Genomic DNA, 23721 nt, shown 5'->3' on the forward strand with positions numbered 1-23721 from the left:
AGGCAGCATCTATAGGAAGAGGTACAGTCGACGTTTCACGCTGAGACCCTTAGTCAGGACTAACTGAAAGAAGAGATAGTAAGAGATTTGAAAGTGGGAGGGGGAGGGGGAGATCCAAAATGATAGGAGTAGACAGGAGGGGGAAGGATGGAGCTAAGAGCTGGAAAGTTGATTGGCAAAAGGGAGATACAAAGCTGGAGAAGGGAGAGGATCAGGGGACAGGAGGACTAGGGAGAAAGAAACCCCCTTTTGATTGGCAAAAGGGATACGAGGCTGGAGAAGGGAGAGGATCATGGGATGGGAGGCTGAGGGAGAAAGAAACCCCATTTCTCTCTCCCTAGGTCTCCCATCCCATGATCCTCTCCCTTCTCCAGCCTTGTATCCCTTTTGCCGATCAAAAGGGGGTTTCTTTCTCCCTAGTCCTCCCGTCCCCTGATCCTCTCCCTTCTCCAGCCTCGTATCCCTTTTGCCAATCAACTTTCCAGCTCTTAGCTCCTCGTATCCCTCGCTTCCCCTCCTGTCTTCTCCTATCATTTCGGATCTCCCCCTCCCCCTCCCACTTTCAAATCTCTTACTATCTCTTCCTTCAGTTAGTCATGACGAAGGGTCTCGGCCCAAAAAGTCGACTGTACCGCTTCCTATAGATGCTGCCTGGCCTGCTGCGTTCACCAGTATTTTTTGAAAGAGTTGTTGTAGATGGGTTATATTCTGCTTGGTGGCCAGTGACCAGTGGTGCGTCTCAGAAATCTGTTCTGGGACCCCCTACTGTTCGTGATTTTTATAAATGACCTGGATGAGGAAGTGGAGGGATGGGTTAGTAAATTTGCTGATGACACAAAGTTGGGGGTGTTGTGGATAGTGTGGAGGGCTGTCAGAGGTTACAATGGGACATTAATAGGATGCAAAGCTGGGCTGAGAAGTGGCAGATGAAGTTCAACCCACATAAGTGTGAGGTGGTTCATTTTGGTAGGTCAAATATGATGGCAGAATATAGCATTAATCGTAAGACTTGGCAGTGTGGAGGATCAGAGGGATCTTGGGGTCCGAGTCCATAGGACACTCAAAGCTGCTACGCAGTTTGACTCTGTGGTTAAGAAGTCATACGGTGTATTGGCCTTCATCAATCGTGGGACTGAGTTTAAGAGCCGAGAGGTAATGTTGCAACTTTATAGGACCCTGGTCAGACCCCACTTGGAGTACTGTGCTCAGTTCTGGTCACCTCACTACAGGAAGGACGTAGAAACCATAGGGTGCAGAGGACATTTACAAGGATGTTGCCTGGATTGGGGAGCATGCCTTATGAAAATAGGTTGAGTGAACTCGGCCTTTTCTCCTTGGAGCAACGGAGGATGAGAGGTGACCTGATAGAGGTGTATAAGATGATGAGAGGCATTGATCATGTGGATAGTCAGAGGCTTTTCCCCAGGGCTGAAACGGCTAGCACGGGAGGGCATAGTTTTAAGGTGCTTGGAAGTAGGTGCAGAGGAGATGTCAGGGTAAGTTTTTTATGCAGAGAGTGGTGAGTGTGTGGAATGGGCTGCCGGCAGCGGTGGTGGAGGTGGAAACGGAAACAATAGGGTCTTTTAAGAGACTCCTGGATAGGTATATGGAGCTTAGAAAAATAGAGGGCTATGGTTAACCCTAGGTAACTTCTAAGGTCAGGACATGTTCGGCATTCTATGTTTGTATGTTAAAAACTGGTAATGTAGTGTTGTTGGATTTAATGACCATTCAGAAATCTGATGGCAGAGGGGAAGAAGCTGTTCCTGAACCATTGATTGTGTGCCTTCAGGCTCCCGTACCAGCTCCCTGATAGTAGAAATGAACAGAGGGCATAGTGGTCCTTAATGATGGATAGTGCCTTTTTGAGGCATCACTCCTTGAAGATGTTCTGGATGCTGGGGAGGCTACTGTCCATGATGAAGCTGACTGAGTTTACAACTTCCTGCAGTTTATTTCGATCCTGTGCCGCCTCCCCATACCAGAGAGTGATGCAGCCAATTAGAATGCTCTCCACAGCACAGCTGTAGAAATTTATGAGTGTTTTTGGAGACATAACAAATCTCCCTTAACTCCTTATGAAATATAGCCACTGTCATGCCTTCTTTGTGACCGCATCGATATGTTGGGCCCAGGATAGATCCTCAGAGATGCTGAAGCAAAGAACTTGAAATTGCTATGAGGTCTGGTGTGCATTCCCTCGTCTTAGCCTTTCTAAAGTTCACCTCAATTCTTTGATCTTACTGACATTGAGTACAGGTTGTCTCTGCAACGCCACTCAACCAGCTGATCAATCTCGCTCCTGTATGCCTTCACCTCACATCACTAACAATAGTTGCGTCACCAGCAAATTTGCAGCTAGCACTGGAGTTGTTACGGACCAGCAACAATAGATGTAGAATGGAGTCAGGGGATTATTGCAAAACAACTAAATTTATTAACATTTATGCAGAAATATAGAAAATTAAACAAAGGACTAACATAAACAGAAGTTAACGGCGTTATGCGTCTATAGTTCCCAAACAGTCAAACTTAGAAACAATTCTTAACAAAGTCTTACTCAATCACAGTTTTAGAGTGGCAGTTTTGAAAGTCCAGGTGATTCATGAAATAAGTGAAAGGAGAGACTTGTATATTTACGATGTAACGAAGAGACGATCTTGGAGATTCACAATATGGCGGAGAGGCGATCTTGAAGAAACAGTTACTGGAGTTTGCAGCTGCAGAGTACCTTTTTCGAAGAGTCCAGGAAGAGTGAGATTTCACAGAATAACTGACGGGGAGTGTCCCTTTCGCCAAAATGGTCACCACACAACAACCGAGACCATGCAGGGGTTAACCAAAAGTGTGTGCCACAATCCACGTATGGATTATACAAAATGTCAGTCACATTCGAAATGCACAGAGTGTTGCTGGCTTTGGGTTCGTTCGAAGCCTGCAATCTGCACTCTCACTCTCCTTTCCTGTCGTTTCCTTAATGACTCCTTACTGAGCGACTCCCTCATGAGCCACTGCCCAATAAACGATTGCGACTCTTCTTATACCGTCACATGACCCTCATGGAAACAAAGTCATGGATTCCCAGTAAACCACGTGGCGCCTCCAGGAATCAAAACTACAAGCTTCCGGCAAAGCAAGATTATAGATAGATCACACTTAGTAAATGAAACTAATATCACGTGACATCCACAGGAATCGAAGCTGTGGACCCATAAACAGAGTTTTGCCTAGCCATACAGACATGGGTATACAAAGCGTAGGGCAGTGGACTAAGCACACATACGTGAGAATTCCTGTTGTTCCAAGGCAACTTCTGGTTAAAAATTAAATTGTTTGCACGATTGAAATACATAAGTACATGAAGAAATAAATGGATATATTTGGATGCACTTACATCTCAAGCTTCACATAGGTATTTAAGAAACGGGTCATTTATAATGGCTAAGATATTTATTTAATGCTTCGCAATTGGTAAATGATTGTTGATTTACAGGTTGACATTATCTTTTATGCTAACAAACTGGCTTCTTGGGGAGAATACAATTAAAAAAAAAACACCCTTGTATAATTCTATTACCAAGCTGAAAACATCAAAAACTAAAGTTTAATTGCAACTTCTTTGAGTATTTGATTACTGAATTCTGCACAGCTTGTAAGCTGGACATTTGTACCTTAAGACAAGGAAATACAGCTGACCACCTCACTGGATTTGACAGTTACCGCAGAAAGGTTTTTCTTATTTAATTTTGGAATAGAATTTGTATTAATACCCACATCTGATTTCCGAGTGTCTTGATCTTTCATAACAATTAATTGGAGCACATTGGGACCTATACATTTTAGTGCAATTAAGCAGCTGTACAATTAGACCAAGTTTCATGGAAGTGGTTAAAAAGGAACTTGTATAAAAAAGACAAACTACCTTTTAAATGAGTAACAAATCATGCATTTAACTGAAACTAGACAATGGGGTGACCTGTTGGGGCACTCTTTGAGAGAAGGGTAATGCAGTCTGATGTGACCAGAATGAACATTAAATTTTCCTGAATGCTATTGGTATCACTTTGATTTGGAAATTGAAGAAGAAAACCTCAGTTTATTAAAGAAGAACGACGAGTGGCAAGGCAAATATAGCTCCTCCTCGTTTAATGAAGGACACTTTTGATGGCATCATTTCTGGTTGATCTGCCACCCTTGTGCCTCTCATTGTCATTCTGGAGACATGCAGTCCTTTCATCCAACGTCTCTTCATCTCTTCTGCTGTTTATTCGTTGTCTCTGATCCTGGAGAGATGCATTTCTCAGCTCCTTTGTCTCTTCCTCTCTCCTCCTCCTGTGCCTGCTTTTGTCATTCTGGAGACATGCAGCCCTTTCATCCCCCATCTCTTCATCTCTTCTGCTGTTTATTCGTTGTCTCTGATCCTGGAGAGATGCATTTCTCAGCTCCTTTGTCTCTTCCTCTCTCCTCCTCCTGTGCCTGTTTTTGTCATTCTGGAGATGTGCAGCCCTTTCATCCCCCGTCTCTTCATCTCCTTTGCTGTTTGTTCTTTGTCTCTGATCCTGGAGAGATGCATTTCTCAGCTCCTTTGTCTCTTCGTCTCTCCTCCTCCTATGCCAGTTGTTGTCATTTTGGAGATGTGCATGCCTCTCTTCCTCTGTCTCATCTTCTCTCATCTTTTTTCTTCTGACTCTTTGATCCTAAAGTCATGCGGCCCTGGTTTCATCCGATTCTTGTTCTCTCCCTCTCCTTGCCACTTCCCCACGACGTTTGGCATCATCTCTTGACCATATTGTCCCCCTTCTCTTTCCACGTGGCATAATTAGGTTGACCATATTTTTTTTTACCTAATGCTGGATAGAGGATAGGAAGCAGTAACACCAAAGCCTCCAGGATGCTGATTACTCTTGATGATGTGGTTGGTGCTCTCCTAAATGGACGTGATATGATCACCGCTGTCCTTGGACTACAGCAGAGGGTTTGATGGGTGTCTTGAAGTACATCATTACAATAAGATTTAGTTATCTTTTATTGATGGGTCACAGTTTGATCTGTCCCAATCCTGCACATGCTGATGGTGATTAGCAGAATGTGACCGCTCGAAATAGAGCTGCCCTGCCCTTTTGCTCTGGTTGGTGTTGCTGCTGTGAGCTTGAGTTGCTTCTGAGGCTGGCCGTGCGCATGCGTCGTGGTGTCGCGTCGTGGTTTCCATCATGGCTGACATTGGCTCTCGGGTGAAAGCGGGGTTGTTGATTTTGGCGAGTGAGCAATTTTATACGAATATATGACCCTGAACTTTGCCTGCATTCTGTAAGTTAGTGCATTTTAAGTCGATTTAGCCAAAAATAGTGCCACTGTAATGCACCGTTTGTGCTAATTGGAGGTCACAAACAGACAAACGGAGAATGAGAGTTTTAGTAGTATATAGATACTGAACAAAATTAGAACACATAGAAACATAGAAACATAGAAAATAGGTGCAGGAGTAGGCCATTCGGCCCTTCGAGCCTGCACCGCCATTTATTATGATCATGGCTGATCATCCAACTCAGAACCCAGCCTTCCCTCCATACCCCGTGACCCCTGTAGCCACAAGGGCCATATCTAACTTCCTTTTAAACATAGCTAATGAACTGGCCTCAACAGTTTGCTGTGGCAGAGAATTCCACAGATTCACCACTCTCTGTGTGAAGAAGTTTTTCCTAACCTCGGTCCTAAAAGGCTTCCCCTCTATCCTCAAACTGTGACCCCTCGTTCTAGACCTCCCCAACATCGGGAACAATCTTCCCGCATCTAGCCTGTCCAATCCCTTTAGGATCTTATACGTTTCAATCAGATCCCCCCTCAATCTTCTAAATTCCAACGAGTACAAGCCCAGTTCATCCAGTCTTTCTTCATATGAAAGACCTGCCATCCCAGGAATCAATCTGGTGAACCTTCTTTGTACTCCCTCTATGGCAAGGATGTCTTTCCTCAGATTAGGGGACCAAAACTGCACACAATACTCCAGGTGTGGTCTCACCAAGGCCTTGTACAACTGCAGTAGTACCTCCCTGCTCCTGTACTCGAATCCTCTCGCTATAAATGCCAGCATACCGTTCGCCTTTTTCACCGCCTGCTGTACCTGCATGCCCACTTTCAATGACTGGTGTATAATGACACCCAGGTCTCGTTGCACCTCCCCTTTTCCTAATCGGCCACCATTCAGATAATAATCTGTTTTCCTATTTTTGCCACCAAAGTGGATAACTTCACATTTATCCACATTAAATTGCATCTGCCATGAGTTTGCCCACTCACCCAACCTATCCAAGTCACCCTGCATCCTCTTAGCATCCTCCTCACTGCTAACACTGCCACCCAGCTTCGTGTCATCCGCAAACTTGGAGATGCTGCATTTAATTCCCTCATCCAAGTCATTAATATATATTGTAAACAACTGGGGTCCCAGCACTGAGCCTTGCGGTACCCCACTAGTCACCGCCTGCCATTCTGAAAAGGTCCCGTTTATTCCCACTCTTTGCTTCCTGTCTGCTAACCAATTCTCCACCCACACCAATACCTTACCCCCAATACCATGTGCTTTAAGTTTGCACACTAATCTCCTGTGTGGGACCTTGTCAAAAGCCTTTTGAAAATCCAAATATACCACATCCACTGGTTCTCCCCTATCCACTCTACTAGTTACATCCTCAAAAAATTCTATGAGATTCGTCAGACATGATTTTCCTTTCACAAATCCATGCTGACTTTGTCCGATCATTTCACCGCTTTCCAAATGTGCTGTTATCACATCCTTGATAACTGACTCCAGCAGTTTCCCCACCACCGACGTTAGGCTAACCGGCCTATAATTCCCCGGTTTCTCTCTCCCTCCTTTTTTAAAAAGTGGGGTTACATTAGCCACCCTCCAATCCTCAGGAACTAGTCCAGAATCTAACGAGTTTTGAAAAATTATCACTAATGCATCCACTATTTCTTGGGCCACTTCCTTAAGCACTCTGGGATGCAGACCATCTGGCCCTGGGGATTTATCTGCCTTCAATCCCTTCAATTTACCTAACACCACTTCCCTACTAACATGTATTTCGCTCAGTTCCTCCATCTCACTGGACCCTCTGTCCCTTACTATTTCTGGAAGATTATTTATGTCCTCCTTAGTGAAGACAGAACCAAAGTAATTATTCAATTGGTCTGCCATGTCCTTGCTCCCCATAATCAATTCACCTGTTTCTGTTTGCAGGGGACCTACATTTGTCTTTATCAGTCTTTTCCTTTTTACATATCTATAAAAGCTTTTACAGTCCGTTTTTATGTTCTCTGCCAGTTTTCTCTCATAATCTTTTTTCCCCTTCCTAATTAAGCCCTTTGTCCTCCTCTGCTGAATACTACACGATCAATACTACTGCAGTACTATAAAACTGTGTATTAGTTCCTAATAGATATCAACAGATATATTCATCCAGTGTATGCATTCTTTTAATGGATTGTAACTAGCAAAAGTTGTGCAGACGCCTTCTGAAGAGAATGGACTGCCTTCATACAATGCTGCCAGCAATTGCATCCTCAAAATCTTCCTTTTCATTGCAACATTCAAGATGACTTAAGGAGCTTTGAGCAGCGCTCAAATGGAATCAGAAGGCTGAAAAGACGTAGTTTGCCCAGGTTCGCCAATTGAGTAGAAAAGGCAGCAACTCGTGGCAGTTTGGAGCTTTGAGCAGCAGCCAGCTAGGATCAGAAGCCTGAGAAGTTCACTCAGTTCACTCAGGTTTGATGATTTAGTAGATTACAGAAGATAGGTTGATACACTGAAGTAGCATAAAACGTCGGTAAGGAGTATTAATTTGGAGTATTGTGTGCAGTTTTGGTCACCTACTTACAGGAAAGATGTAAACAAAGCAGAAAGAGTACAGAGAAAATTTACAAGGATGTGTGGAAAACCTGAGTTATATGGAAAGATTGAACAGATTAGGAATTTATTCCTTGGAATGTAGAAGATTGAGAGGAGATTTGTTAGATGTATGTATACAAAATTATGAGTCATAGTCATAGTCATACTTTATTAATCCCAGGGAAAATTGGGGTATAGATCGGGTACGTGAAAGGAGGCATTTCTTATTGAGATTGGGTGGGACTACAACTAGAACATAGAACATAGAACAAAGGAATTTAAAGTAAATTACAGCCCTTCAGCCCACAATGTTGTGCCAACCATGTAACCTGCTCTACAGACTGTCTAGAATTTACCTAGCACATAGCACTCTGTTTTTCTAAGCTCCATGTACCTATCTAAGAGGCTCTTAAAAGATGCTATTGAATCCGCTTCCACTACCGCCACCGGCAGTGATTCCAAGCACCCACCACTCTCTGTGTGGAAAGACTTACCCTGACATTTTGTCGATACCTATTTCCAAGCACCTAAAACTATGTCCCCTCGTGTTAGCAATTTCAGCCCTGGGAAAAAGTCTCTGGCTATCCACACAATCAATGCTCCTCATAATCTTATACACCTCTATCAGGTCACCTCTCATCCTCCATCGCTGCAAGGAGAAAAGGCCATGTTCTCTCAACCTATTCTCGTAAGGCATGCTCCCCAATCCAGACAACATTCTTGTAAATCTCCTCTACACTCTCTCTATAGTATCCACATCCTTCCTGTAGTGAGATGACCAGAACTGAACACAGTACTCCAAGTGGGGTCTGACCAAGGTCTTATATGGCTGTAACATTATCTCACAGCTCTTGAATTCAATCCCATGGTTGATGAATGCCAACAAACCATATGACTTCTTAACAACTCTGTCAACCTGTGCAGCAGCTTTGAGTGTCCTATCGACATGGACCCCAAGATCTCTCAGATCTTCCACACTGCCAGGAGGGTCTTACCATTTATATTTTCTTCTGTCTTCAAATTGGACCTACCAAAATGAACCATTTCACACTTATCTGGGTTGAAGTCCGTCTGCCACTTCTCAGCCGAGATCTGCATCCTATTGATGTCTCACTGTAACCTCTGACAACACTCCAGACTATCTACAACACCCCCAACCTTTGTGTTATCTGCAAACCTACTTACCCACCCTCTACTTCCTTATCAAGGTCATTTATGAAAATCACAAAGAGGTGGGGTCCCAGAACAGATCCTTGCAGAACACCTCTGGTCACTGACCTCCATGCAGAATACAAACCATCTACAACCACCCTTTGCCTTCTGTGAGCAAGCCAGTTCTGGATCCACAAAGCAAGGTCTCCTTGGATCCCACGCCTCATTACTTTTGAATGAGTCTTGCATGGGGAACTTTATCAAATGCCTTACTGAAATCCATAAACACTACAAACACTTCATCAATGTGTTTTGTTACATCCTCAAAGAATTCAATCAGACTCATAAGGCACAACCTGCCCTTGACAAAGCCATGCTGATTATCTCTAATCAGATTATGTCTCTCCAAATGCTCATAAATCTTGCCTCTCAGGGTCTTCTCCAACAACTTGCCCACAAATGAAGTCAGTCTCACTGGTCTATAATTTCCTGGGTTATCTCTACTTCCTTTCTTGAACAAGGGAACAACATTTTCAACGCTCCAATCCTCCGGTACTTCTCGTGCCCCTAATGATGATGCAAAGATCATCGCAAGAGGTTCAGCAATCTCCTCCCTTGCTCCTCACAGTAGCTTGGGGTATATCTAATTAAGTCCCGATGACTTATCTAACTTAATGCTTTTATTCAAAAGCTCCAGCACATCCTCTTTCTTAATGTCTATATGCTCAAGCGTATGACTGTAAGTCATCCCGACAATTGCCAAGGTCTTTTTCCCAGGTAGTGTTTTGAACCTTTCATAAGCTTTTAATTTCTTCTTAACAAGATTTTTCACATTCTTTGTACACCATGGCTCTTGAACTCTGCCATCCTTTCCCTGCCTCAATGGAACATACCTATGCAGAACTCCATGCAAATGTTCCCTCAACATTTGTCACATTTCTGCCGTGTATTTCCCTGAGAACATCTGCTCCAAATTTATGCTCCCAAGTTCCTGCCTAAGAGCATCATATTTCCCCTTACCCCAATTAAATGTTTTCCCAAATTGTCTACTCCTATCCCTCTTCAGCACTATGGTGAAAGAGATAGAGTTGTCGTCACTACCTCCAAAATGCTCTCCCACCGAGAGATCTGACACCTGACTAGGTTCAGTTCCCAATACCAGATCAAGTACAGCCTCTCCTCTAGTTGGCTTATCTACATATTGCATCAGGAAACCTTCCTGAACACACCTAACAAACTCCATCCCATCTAAACCCTTGCGTTAAGGAGATGCCAATCAATATTAGGAAAGTTAAAATCTCCCATCACAACAACCCTATTATTATTGCACCGTTCCAGAATCTGCCTTCCTATATGCTCCTTGATATTCCTGTTACTATTGGGGGTCTATAAAAAACTCCCAGTAGAGTTGTTGCCCCTTTCCTGTATCTGACTTCCACCCACACTGACTCAGTAGACTATCCCTCCATGACTTCTCCTTTTCTGCAGCCGTGATACTATCCCTAATTAGCAATGCCATGCCCCACCTCTTTTGCCTCCCTCTCTGTTCTTTTTGAAACTTCTAAAGCCTACACACTGAGCAGCCATTTCTGCTCCTGAGACATCCAAGTCTCCGTAATGGCCACAGCGTCATAGTTCCATGTATTGATCCACGCCTCAAAGTTCATCCGCCTTGTTTATGATACTCCTTGCATTAAAATAGACACAATCTCAAACCATCAGGCTGAGTGCATCTTTGCTCTAACATCTGCCTATCCTTCCTCACAAACTCCCTACAAGCTGTCTCTACTTGTGCTCCAACCTCCCCATCCTCTGACTCTTCACTTCGGTTTCCACCCCCCCAGAAAATCTAGTTTAAACCCTCCCCAGTAGCAATAGAAAACCTCCCCACCAGGAAATTGGTCCCCCTTGGATTCAAGTGCAACCCATCCTTTTTGTACAGGTCACACCTTCCCCAAAAGAGGTCCCAATGATCTAGAAATCTGAATCCCTGCCCCCTGCTCCAATCCCTCAGACACACATTTATCCTCCACCTCATTCTATTCCTATTCTCACTGTCGCTTGGCCCAGGCAGCAGTCCCGAGATTACTACCTTTGAGGTCCTGCTTCTCAGCTTCCTTCCTAACTCCCCCTGTGCTCTGCTTTCAGGACTTCCACCCTCTTTCTACCTATGTCGGTGGTACCAATATTTACCATGACTTCTGGCTACTCACTCTCCCATTTCAGGATATTGTGTACATGCTCAGAAACATCACAAACCCTGGCACCTGGGAGGCAAACTACCATCCCTGTTTTTTTTTTGAGCCCACAGAATCGTCTGTCTGTCCCCCTAACTACAGAGTTCCCTATTACTGCTGCCTTTTTCTTCCGTTCCCTATCCTTCTGAGGCACAGGGCCAGACTCAGTGCCACTGCTGCCTCCCCCAGGTAGGTTGCCCTCCCCAACAGCATTCAAAATGAAGTACTTATTCTTAAGGTGGACAGCCACAGGGACGCCCTCCCTTCCCTCTCCTGACAGTCACCCACTTATCTATCTCCTCTGGCCCTGGGATGTCTACCTGCCTGTAGCTCCTGTCTTACCACCTCCTCAATCTCCCTAACAAGCCAAAGGTCATCGAGTGCCTGCTCCAGTTCCCTAACTCGGTCTCTAAGGAGCTCCACCTCAACGCACCTGGTGTAGATGTGGCCATCAGGGAGGCTGGAAGCCTCCGGGACACCGCACATCTGAAACACAGAATGGAAAACTGGCCTCGCAGTCATACCCACTATTCTAATGTGCCGAGCCCCATGAAACGCTCCTTTGTTAAGCTTTTTTCCCCGACCTATGCAAAGCTCTCTCTCTCTTTGAATTGTTTGGTCTTCCTCTAATGCCTCTAGAGGTTAAGGGTGAAAGGTGAAAAGTTTAAAGGAAACGTAAGGGAAAACTTCTTCACTCAGAGGATCGTGAGAGTGTGGAATGAGCTGCTGGCAGAAGTGGTGCATGTGAGCTCAATTTCAATGTTTAAGAGAAGTTTCGATAGGTACACGGATGGTGGGGAATTGGAGGGCTATAGTCCCGGTGCAGGTCAACGGGAGTAGGCAGTTTAAATAATTTTGATATGGATTAGATACCAAAGATTATGGAATTGAAAAACTGACTGATTTAATCAATGACATTTATGAGACTGGAATAGTACCAGAAGAGATGAAAAAATCAGTACTTATCACTCCTCCTAAGAAACTTGGAGCAATAGAATGTGAATTACATAGGACCATAAGTTTAATGAGTCATATCACCAAGATACTTCTAAGAATTTTGATGACAAGAGCTAAAAGTAAGATACAAGCTGAAATAGGTAAAGAACAATGTGGTTTTGTGAAAAACAAATGTACAGTCAGCCCTCCTTATCCGCGAGGGATTGGCTCCGGGACCCCTCGCGGATACCAAAAAAGGCGGATGCTCCACTCCCTTATTCAACCAGTCTTAATTCAGTGGACCTTCGGATCCAGCGGAACCCTGGACCTTATTTAACCTGTTTCAGTGCGGTGGACATTAGGACCCGGCGGAGGAGCTCTGAATCCGCAGTGTTTCTGTTCTCAAAAATAATCACAATTACGATTGACAATAAAGTGGAAATAAAAAAGCGATCAGAAAGAGCTGAAACGCCATTGGTCATTGGAAAAGTGTTAGGCTACAGTCGGTCAACGATCGGAACAATTTTAAAGGATAAAGTGAGAAAGGCACTGCCCTGATGAAAGCTACAATTATTACTAAGCAACACAGTGGTTTAATTATTGGGTTATTGGGTTTTGGGGTTTTGGGTTTTTGATCCTTCACATCAACCCGGCACGGATGGAGAGCGCGCTCGGGAGCGGTCTGTCACTGGATCGAACTTGGGAAATTCCGATCCTGACCCAGCGTTGAAACATACGTTTCTAAAGTGTTTTATATGCATAGAAATGTAAAATATATACTATATACTAAGACAAACATCTGACTAACTGACGCTAAATAATATCGATGTACCTGTTCCGACTTACTTAGTAAGAGAACTTACGGTTTTTTTTCCGATCCCAATCCACAATAACCTACACACATCTTCCCGTATACTTTAAATCATCTCTAAGATTACTTGTAATACCTAATACAATGTAAATGCTATGTAAAATAGTTGTTATACTGCATTGTTTGGGGTGACAAGAAAAAAGTCTGTACATGCTCGAACAATGTGTTGGAAGAGCACCTCCGGGTTTTCTCGATTCGCGGTTGGTTGAATTCGCGCATGCGGAACTCGTGGATAAGGAGGGCTGACTGTACAAAAAATGCAATATTGATGTTAGAGATACTATCAGAACGAGCTATTTAAGTGTAAAAAGATTCGTTTGTTTGTTTTATCGACTACACAAAAGCATTTGATAAAGTGAAGCACAATAAGTTATTTGAAATATTACAGAAAACTCTAGATCTAGATTCGAAAGACCTCCACTTAATCAGAAACCTGTACTGGGAACAAACTGCCACTGTAAGAATAGATGGAGAAGTGAGTCAGTTTATGAAAAACAAGGGAGGCAATAGACAAGGGTGTGTTTTCTCCCCTGATTTATTTAATGTGTACAGTGAAACAATATTACAAAAAATAAGAGATTTTGGGAATCAAAGTTGGCGGTGAAAACATCAATAATTTCAGATATGCGGATGACACTGTGTTAATTGCAAGTATGGAGGAAGAACTACAAAACTTAATTGATATAATTGTTGAAGAAAGTGCAAAAATGGGTCTATCTATCAATTGCAAAAAGACAATGTATGGTGATATCCAAAAAGAAGAAGAATCCTATCTGCAGGCTGGGAATAAACGAGAAAGACACAAAACAAGTACAGAACTTTTGCTACTTAGGAAGCTGGGTGGCATCAGATGGCAGATGGCATGGACATCAAAAGAAGAATAGGGATGGCAAAAGACACCTTTACGAGAATGAAGAGTATACCGACCAATACTAAACTAGGCATGACAACCTGCCTCAGAGTCCTGAAATGTTACATTCATCCAATGATGTTATATGGCTCAGAATGTTGGACAGTATCTAGTAACATGAGGAAGTAAACTGTGTAGCAGCAGAGATGTGGTTTTTGTGGAGGATGCAAAGAATATCATGGATGTAACGAATATCTAACAAGGATGTCATGAATAGAGCAAACACAAAAAGAGAAATAATGTATGAGATCATGAAAAGGCAACGTAACTTCATGTGTATAGGAAAGAGGAGTTAGAATGCACGGTAATTGTGGGAAAGATTGAAGGGAAGAAAGCAAGAGGAAGACAAAGACAAATGATGATGGAGACAGCAGCCAGAGAACTGGAAATGAATACCAAAGAATTGATCCACTTGACCCGAAGCAGGAATGTGTGGGCCATGGCAGTCAAAACTCAAATTGGGCACAGCATCTGATGATGATGATGATGATGATGATGATGATGATGATGATGATGATGATGATGGATTAGATGGGCTGAAGGGACTGTTTCTGTGCTGTACTTCTGTGCACACACACATCTTTTGCTCCTAGTGCACAAAGGAATTTAAACAGTGCACAAAAGTTTGCCACCCTTTACCTCATCGGCATGTTAAGTATATTTAAGTATATTACACAATCACATTTCCTTTTCCAGTTTCTGATGTGGATGGTGTTGACAACATGGAGTTTGCGATGATTTGTCTGTAGATTTTTAGAACTGGCTTGTTTATGTAGCTTTTATTGAAGAAATTATTTAGTGCACACATGTTGTCACTGGGCAAAAAATTGCACAGCAGAAGATTTTTGTGTACACTGATCATCGCAAACTAGAGGGAACATTGGTGACAACTTTTGTGTGCTGTTTAAATTCCTTTGTGCGCTAGTAGCAAAAATGTGTGCATGCGCACACCACAGAGGGAATATTGCTCCCGGCCGTTTCTGGCCTTCCCAAGTCTGAATGCTTGAAACCGCAGTCAGCAAAATTGTTCTGGATTGTCTTGCTGCTTATTTCTCACCAGCTATCAGTGACAAAAATGATTGTTTTTGAACACAAGTGCATGCAAATGATGCTATTTAACTGTTCTCTTTAAGCACGGTGTAGTGTCTAATGGCCACACAAATGCACGCATCTGATGCAAGTTAGAAGCTGTTCGGCAACAGGCTCCTGTCCCAATTAAATGGCATAGTATCCCAAATAAACAAAGGTAATCCCTGCTATTTTCTTGATTAGTTTTTACTCATTAAGAGTTGTCCCAAATAAGCGCCAGCCCTGATTAACCAATGGTTAACCAGAACTCACTGTGTTGATAAAATTTTGAAATCTAGGGGTGATGTCGGGATTTCATTGCAATATGAATTTGCTGATCTACAATTATTTGCATGTTCATCATACAAAAGACTATACCCACTGCAAAGAAAACCTGATGGTTAGAATCTTTGGGTATCAAAGGTCTGAAGTTATATGTACCTTCCAAATCTGCTCCAATTATCATATATTACATTTCAAATTATGAGTATACTGTATCTCTGAAAGAAACCTAAATAATTTGCATTTACTGTCTGCATTCTTTTGCTCCAATTACAGGTTTCCCCCACCATCCGAAGGTACAGCATTCCTATGAAATGGTTCGTAAGCCGAAATGTAGTAAAGCGAAGAAGCAATTACCATTTATTTATCTAGGAAAATTTTGTGAGTGTTCGCAGACCCAAAAATAACCTACCAAATCATGCCAAATAACACATAAAAACTAAAATAACAGTAACATATAGTAAAAGCAGGAATGATATGATAAATACACAGCCTATATAAAGTAGAAATACTTCTCTACAACGATTGCCTGTAAAGATCTCCGTAGCGAAAATCTCACGCAAGCGCTGTTGGCATAAGCGCACTCTCCAGTAACCTTTAAACTATGAAGCTGCCAAATCTACCAAATAACATGTAAAAATACACAGCCTATATAAAGTATATATAATATATGTACAGTGCGGTATCACTCACGGGAATCGGGAAGACAGCACTGAGCACACTGATGATGGTGTGTTAGGCCGAGTAGTCAGAGTTTGGGTGGTGTAGTGGCCCCCACCCTCCGGGCCGCCGACCTGATACATTGCCGCGAAGAATGCAGTGGTAGCCGGGAGGCACACAGCACATCTTTAAGAAAAAAGCTGAAATAAACGTGCTAATTAATTAGGTGCCGCCCGGCACGTAAATGTCGGTGCAGATCAGAGGCGATTGCCAATTGCATCGCCTCTGATCTGGGCCAACAATTACGTGCTAGGCGGCACCTAATTAATTAGAATGTTTATTTTGGCTTTTTTCTTAAAGATGTGCTGTGTGCCTCCCGGCTACCGCTACGTTCTTTGCGAATCGGTACAGTATCTGTCTGAGGCCCGGGTGGTGGGACACGGGGGTGTCATCTCATCGTCGATCAGGGAAGGCAGCTCATCTGCTCCTATGACTGCCCACCTCGATGTCGAAGGTCGAGGTTCGTCATCTGCTGTGGCCGATGTGGAAGGCTTGCTTGACTGCTGAGCCTCGCGCATTTTTCTATCATACAGTTGTTTGTAAGCACTCAAACCATCCTGCAAATATCCCCTAAACCTATGTACCCTTTCAAAATTAAAGTCGTACTTTATCATTGCAGCGAAAATCTCACGCAGTTGCTTCACTTTCTGCATTCGGTTGCATTCGATTTCGACTGTTATCCTTTCCTCTTCCAATTGCTTCAGCTCTTCATCTATCAGTTCTTGGTCATGGGATGCCAAAACCTCTTCAACATCATCCTCGTCAACTTCCACAAGCCAAACTCACTTTGTCCTTGCTTCGTTCACCACGATCGAAACGCTTAATTATGTCTAGTTTTACCGTAAGTGTAACACCCTTACTCTTTCAGGCTTTTCCGGCACCTTAGAACTCATCTTGCAAATGGCTGCTCAATGCAACGTGTTAAAGCAATGCCGTTCCGAATCCGGGGGAGAGTGGCTGCTGGCGGCACGCGCTGCTTTTCTTCATAACCGTGAAAACACCTTCTGAAAGCAAAAACAGGGTACTAATGTGGGTCTTTCGTAACAGCGAGGTTTCGTAAAGCAAATGTTCGAAAAGCGGGGGACACCTGTATTTGCATTTTCCAATCCACATACCAGTTACACCCAGAAAGCTACCCATAGCTCAAAACAACACACACAAAATGCTGGAGGAACTCAGCAGGCCAGGCAGCATCTATGGAAGAGTATAGTCATTGTTAGACCCTTCATTTTCAGACTACAAAATCTTCTGTCTCCAATACCGGCAGGCATCATATCTCAAAACACTTTTTGTTTTGAATGCAATACCAATAGCATTGTTTAAAAGATCAACTAAATAATTCTTCAACAACCTTGCCACAACGAATCACCAATCTTCTGTTAAATTGAAAAGCCACAATAATTGAGGACATTAACCAAACATAAATGACTACAGTTCAAAAGCAGACAATAATTTCTACAGTCCTTGGAACATCCTGAAAGGCGCTTCTTATATTACTAAATATTTTCTTATACAGTACCTTACAGACCTATTGAAATTGTTGTATTATTTTGCATACATACAATGTACCCCTATGGGGTCTTACGCTGCTGCAGCCCATTTTCTTCAAGGTTCAATGTGTTGTGCATTCAGAGATGCTCCTCTGCACATCGCTGTTTTAATGGGTGGTTATTTGAGTTACTGTGGCCTTCCTGTGAGCTTGAACCAGTCTACCCATTGTCCTCTGACCTCTCGCACTAACAAGGCATTTCCATCCACAGAACTGGCTCTCATTGAATTTTTTATTTTTGTTTTTCATATCATTCTCTGTAAATGCTAGAGACTAGCAGGTGTGAAAAGCCCATGAGAATAGCAGTTTCTGAGATACTCAAACCACCCATCTGGCACCAATAATCATTCCACGGTCAAAGTCACTCAGATCACCATTCTTATGTTTTGTCTGAACAACAACCAAATCTCTTGAACATGTCTGAATGCTATTATGCATTGAGCTGAAGCCACATAATTGGCTGATTAGATATTTGTATTATCATCCAGGTGTGCAGGTGAACTAAGTAGCCACTAACTGTATGAATGAGTTTTCTTTTTAAATACTTTCTTTTCAAAATGTTCAAAAACGCAATAAAATCAACAAGAACATATAAGCTCAGACATGTGTAAAAATAAAATAAGCAAAAAAAAAGGAACATAACGTTACAAGGATGCCTGCTGTACAAAGTGCTCAAAAGTGCTAAACATTAAGTCTCAAATGAGGGCTGTGAGAGATTAGCTGGGGGGAAATTGCTCATCTGCCCCCAGCCTCGTCCAGGTAAGCAAGAAATGGATCCCAGACAGCCGAAAATTTTATAATTGAATTCGTTCTCAAGAACCTGAGTCTCTCCATCTGTATGACTGAAATCATGTCAGCCAGCCATCTCCGAAAAGAAGGGGGAGAGGGTGATTTCTATTCCCTCAAGATAAGTCTATTGGTGACAGTCATCCCCAACCTCAGAGACTGTTGTATGGCTATAGGGAAGCATAGAGTGGATTGTGAACAGCCAGAGATAGCGAGATCAGCTTCCAAGGGGAAGGATCTTTTATAGGCCTTTGAGTACCAGTCAAATATTTTGGACCAAAATCCAGTCACCAAAAGGCGTGTGACAACGTGCCCTCTGTCCCTTGACATCTATCACACATTGGCGAGACTGAAGGGTAAATCCTGTGCAACCTGAGTTTAGACTAGTGAAGACGGTGGACAACTTTAAACTGGATCAGTTGGTGTCTGCTGTTAACAGAGCAAGCCTGTATCATAGACAAACTCTTGTCCCAGGCAGCTTCAGATAGCTCAATGCCCAATTCCTCTCTCCAAGCCTCCCTGATCTTCGCAGTAGAGGCTATAGTACAACCATCAAACAAATGTACAAACTTAGAAACGAGATGCCTGGAGTCAGGAGGGTACTTTAAAATATCAAAAAATATATGCTTCCCTGGAAGGATTTCTTTTTAGAGAACATACTTTAAATATAAATGCATTTGTTTAATCTAGATCGCTGAGACTGAAATAAATCTTAACTGAATATTTGTGCTTCTGTGCTTGGTGTGTCTGACTTTTTTTTTGCCGCGTTTTTCTTAGAAAATGCTTCTTGTTTCTTGTTTGGTATTAAAGCAGTTTTATTGGTATCTCCCAAATGATCTCAGTAAAAGCTGAATAAAGAGTGTGAACTCCAGTTGCAAGGTTCTCAGAACAGTATTGTTGGGTTTCTGTTGATTACGCTTTGCTGAAAACACTAAGTTCTAGTGTCCCTTTCCCTATTGATGTGATGAAAGTCAGAGAACACAGTGCAGTCGAGTACAGATTAAAGATTAGCTTTATTTGTCACATGTACTGCAAAACATGAAAAGATACAGTGAGTTCTCATGAAGGGTCTTGGCCTGAAATGTTGACTGCTTATTTCCCTCCATTGATGCTGTCTGAGCTGCTGGGTTCCTTCAGTAGTTTGTGTATGTTCCTCTGGATTTCCAACATATGCAGAATTGTTAAGAAGACATACGGTGTATTGGCCTTCATCAATCGTGGAATTGAAATTAGGAGCCGAGAGGTAATGTTGCAGCTATATTGGACCCTGGTCAGACCCCACTTGGAATACTGTGCTCAGTTCTGGTCACCTCACTACAGGAAGGATGTGGAAACCATAGAAGGGGTGCAGAGGAGATTTACAAGGATGTTGCCTGGATTGGGGATCATGCCTTATGAAAACAGGTTGAGCGAACTCGGCCTTTTCTCCTTGGAGCGATGGAGGATGAGAGATGACCTGATAGAGCTGTATAAGATGATGAGAGGCATTGATCGTTTGGATAGTCAGAGGCTTTTTCCCCAGGGCTGAAATGGCAGCCACAAGAGGGCACAGGTTTAAGGTGCTTGGGGGTAGGTACAGAGGAGATGTCAGGGGTAAGTTTTTTCACGCAGAGAGTGGTGAGTGCATGGAATGGGCTGCTGGCAACTGTGGTGGACGCGGATACAATAGTGTCTTTTAAGAGAATTTTGCTAGGTACATGAGGCTTAGAAAAATAGAGGGCTATAGAGAAGCCTAGTAATTTCTAAGGTAGGTCCTGTACTGTGCTGTAGGTTTTCTATGTTTCTAGAAGCTCGCTTGTTTAAGATACAGTAAAATGCATTGCTTACATCAATGACCAACGCAATCCAAGGACGGGCTGGTGGCAGTCTGTAAATGTTGCCATGCTTCCAGTGCCACCATAACTTGCCCATACATCTTTGGAATGTGGGAGGAAACCTATATGATGACTGAGTGTACGTACAGACTCCATGTAGAGAGTGTTGGGAATTGAAGCCAGATTGCTGGCATGGTAAAACGTCATGCTGACTGCTATGCTACCCCTTCTACCATGTGTTACGCTTAAGGAACATACCATTCTACAAACATACCATTCTCCAGGGGAATGTCATTCCAGAGTGAATGGGTCTGCAGTGACTTAGGGTCAGTGAAACCCGAACAGGCTAGTGAAGGACAGTACCTGAACAAGTCATCTTCTCTCTGCATGAAAAACATGAAGATCCTCCAGTGAGGCAGTGAAGCAAAAGGCAGCTATGGTATGTGTGATATGGGACGATGACAGTTCAAAACATCTCAAGAGTTTACGATCCCATTCCAGCTAGCTATCAGTTTAATTGGACCACAGCCCTGAAGCACCTTGAATCAGGATTCAGCTATGTTACCTGACAACATAAATCTGTGAGAGACACAAAAGAAGTTGTTGCAGATGCTGGAAACATGGAGCAACACACACAAAACACTGGAGAAACTCAGCAGGTCAAAGATTTAAAGTACATTTCATTGTCAAAGTATTTATAAATAATACAACCTTGGGATTTGTCTGCTTACAGGCAGCCATGAAGCAAGAAACCCAAAAGAACCCAATTAAAAAAGAGTTCCAACACCCAATGCATAGAGAAAGAGAAAAAATGCAAATCATGCAAACAATAGAAGTGAGCAACAGCACTCTGAACCAAATTGAGTCCTTGGATCCAAATTTCTGAGCAGCCGGGAGTAGGCCCAAAGCCTTAGTCTCAGACAGCATCTATGGAGGGAAATGAACAACTAACATTGTGGGCGAAGACTTTTTAATCACAACATTTTGGCAATTTAAATTCACATTGTTCTTAGTAATTAAAACCTGTTTGAGAGGAAGAGAGGACTTTAAGGAAACAAAACAAAAACAGAAAAAATATTGGAAACATTCAACAGTTGGACTCTATCTGTGGAAAGAGGAATAGAACTGATTTTTTTAAAAATCAAAGACCTTTCATTGGAACTCTTTGGCATTTTGCCAGTCTTCTCATATCTATAACTTGCCGAGTACACATGACTTTCTTCTAATATGTAACTTTCCTGAAGATCCCTCATCAGAGCCTGAACTGCAGGAAGCTTCCATTTTGAAAAACACTTAAGATTTACAAGATTTGCAGTTTATTAAGAATTTAGAATTGACTTTAAAGGAAAGAGCTAAAATAATGTTTGTTGGAATAGATGGAACACTCATGGCAAATAAACCTCACTGCTAAATTCAGAGGATGTAAATGTAAAAAGTTGAACAAAGTCCACTGGTTATGCTTAGAGCTGCAAAAGGTGGTCTTTATCCTTTATTCCATTAAAATTCTTTCTGTACATTTGACATGAGGAGTTTCTTCTTGAAAATACACCAGGTATTTTGTTTTTGTTCTGAACACAACCTCAGATGCCATAAGTACTTTTGGTTGATCATGTTATAGAGATCTTTTCTGATAATTTTCCATACAAATTAATATTTTATATCATGTGTTATTTCAGAAAGGATATAGTCTGCAATACATAGGATCTGCTTCCTGCAGAGGTTACATTATCTTTTGTTTCTATCATAAACCAGGATGTGATTCTGGATTCGGTCACGCACTGGCAAAATACCTCGATGAACTAGGCTTCACTGTATTTGCTGGTGTTCTCTTCCTCAATGGGCCTGGTGCTCAGGACTTGAAGAGGTATGGGTCAGACAGGCTCACGGTGCTGCAGATGGATGTCACAAATTCACAGCAGATATCTCAATCCTTTGAGTCTGTAAAAGCTCAGGTAGAGGACAAAGGTTGGTGATAAATACATTATATCAGTCTTTTTTTTTGGTTTGGTTGCACTGATGTGTCACTGTGTGGACGGAATTAAACATTCTCTTATGCTTCCATATTTGTAACGCAGAGTTTGCTTCAGCTTTGGAATTCCTTTGTTTTGAGAAAAGTCTGAAAGTTGGCTTGGAAAGGAATATGTGGAAACACAAGGTGTGGTATGCTAAACCGAGTGTGACAGGATTGTAAACGAGGATTTCTTTCAAGAAGTGAAATCTTGAGGGTCCTAAATAGATTATGTAATAATATTCATTGATAGAAACATGAGAATATATAAATATTAAACAGGTTGTCAAATACTTAAGTCTAATCTTAGAGAGAGCATGCAGCACATAAATTCCTATCAACACTAATCCCATTTTCCTGCATTTGACAAATGACCCTCTACTCCTTCTTTATCCAGGTACCTGTCCAAATATTTTTCAAGCGCTAGGATTGTACCTACCTCCATCAGTTCTCTGGCAACTTGTTCCATATATCTGTCTCTGTGAAAATATTCCCTCTCAGATTACCTGTAAATATGGAGACACAAGTGAGCTGGAAATCTGAAGCAACACACAACATGTTGAAGGAACTCAGTGGGTCAGGTATCATCTTCAGAGGGGAATAGTGGACATATTTGGGTTGAGACCCATCATCAAAGACACACCTATAAATATGTCCCCTCTCACCTTAAACCTATGTCTTATATTTTGAAACACTTCTACCCTTAGAAAGTGATTGTGATGTCTACCTTATCTATGCCCCTTATAATTTTATAAGCCTGTAAAAGGTCTTCCCTCAGCCTCCTTATATAGGCATCCATTAGTCTCGTGAGACCATAGATTTGCGCCTTGGAAGGTTTCCAGGGCGCAGGCCTGGGTAAGGTTGTATGGAAGACCTGTAGTTGCCCATGCTGCAATTCTCCCCTCTCCACGCCACTGATGTTGTCCAAGGGAAGGGCACTAGGGCCGATACAGCTTGGCACCGGTGTCGTTGCAGAGCAATGTGTGGTTAAGTGCCTTGCTCAAGGACACAACACGTTGCCTCAGCTGAGGCTCGAAATAGCAACCTTCAGATCACTAGACAAACGCCTTAACCACTTGGCCACGCGTCAGCCTCCTTAACTCCAGTGTAAAATGTCCCATCTTAACCAACCTCTCCTTATAAGTAAAGTCTTCATTCCAGGCAACATTCTGGTGAATCTATGATAGAACCAAGGGCAGGGGGCCTTTCTCTTCCACCAAACTCAGCTTTCTAAACATCACAGCTAACACTTCTAAAGTTTAAAGTGTAGCTTTTACGTAGGTTAAACTTCCAACCAATACTCTTTGATTAGCTTCTTGTCATAAATGGGAGCCAGTCTTCAGTTCTTAATATAAACCGCAAGCAATAATCAGTCTGAAGTTAAAAGGATAGCTTTCCAAACAAACAGCACTGTCTATAGAGCACATCTTGCTGACTCACAGCATGAGACTAAATGTAACAGCTGCAGTGTAAAACAATGGGCTATGTTAATTGGCTTAA

General features: G+C 42.5%; 1 protein-coding gene across 3 annotated transcripts in view; it reads left to right on the forward strand.

Moving 5' to 3' along the window:
• LOC134356293 (17-beta-hydroxysteroid dehydrogenase type 2-like) overlaps nt 1-23721 on the forward strand; it is a 58977-nt gene that overhangs the window by 14978 nt on the left and 20278 nt on the right. For all 3 annotated transcript variants that reach the window (XM_063067137.1, XM_063067138.1, XM_063067139.1), the window contains exon 2: nt 21966-22178. In XM_063067137.1, coding sequence (XP_062923207.1) covers nt 21966-22178 — 213 coding nt within the window. The remainder of the gene's footprint in view (nt 1-21965; nt 22179-23721) is intronic.

This window comes from Mobula hypostoma, chromosome 14 (assembly GCF_963921235.1).
Source record: "Mobula hypostoma chromosome 14, sMobHyp1.1, whole genome shotgun sequence".
Lineage (NCBI taxonomy): Eukaryota > Metazoa > Chordata > Chondrichthyes > Myliobatiformes > Myliobatidae > Mobula > Mobula hypostoma.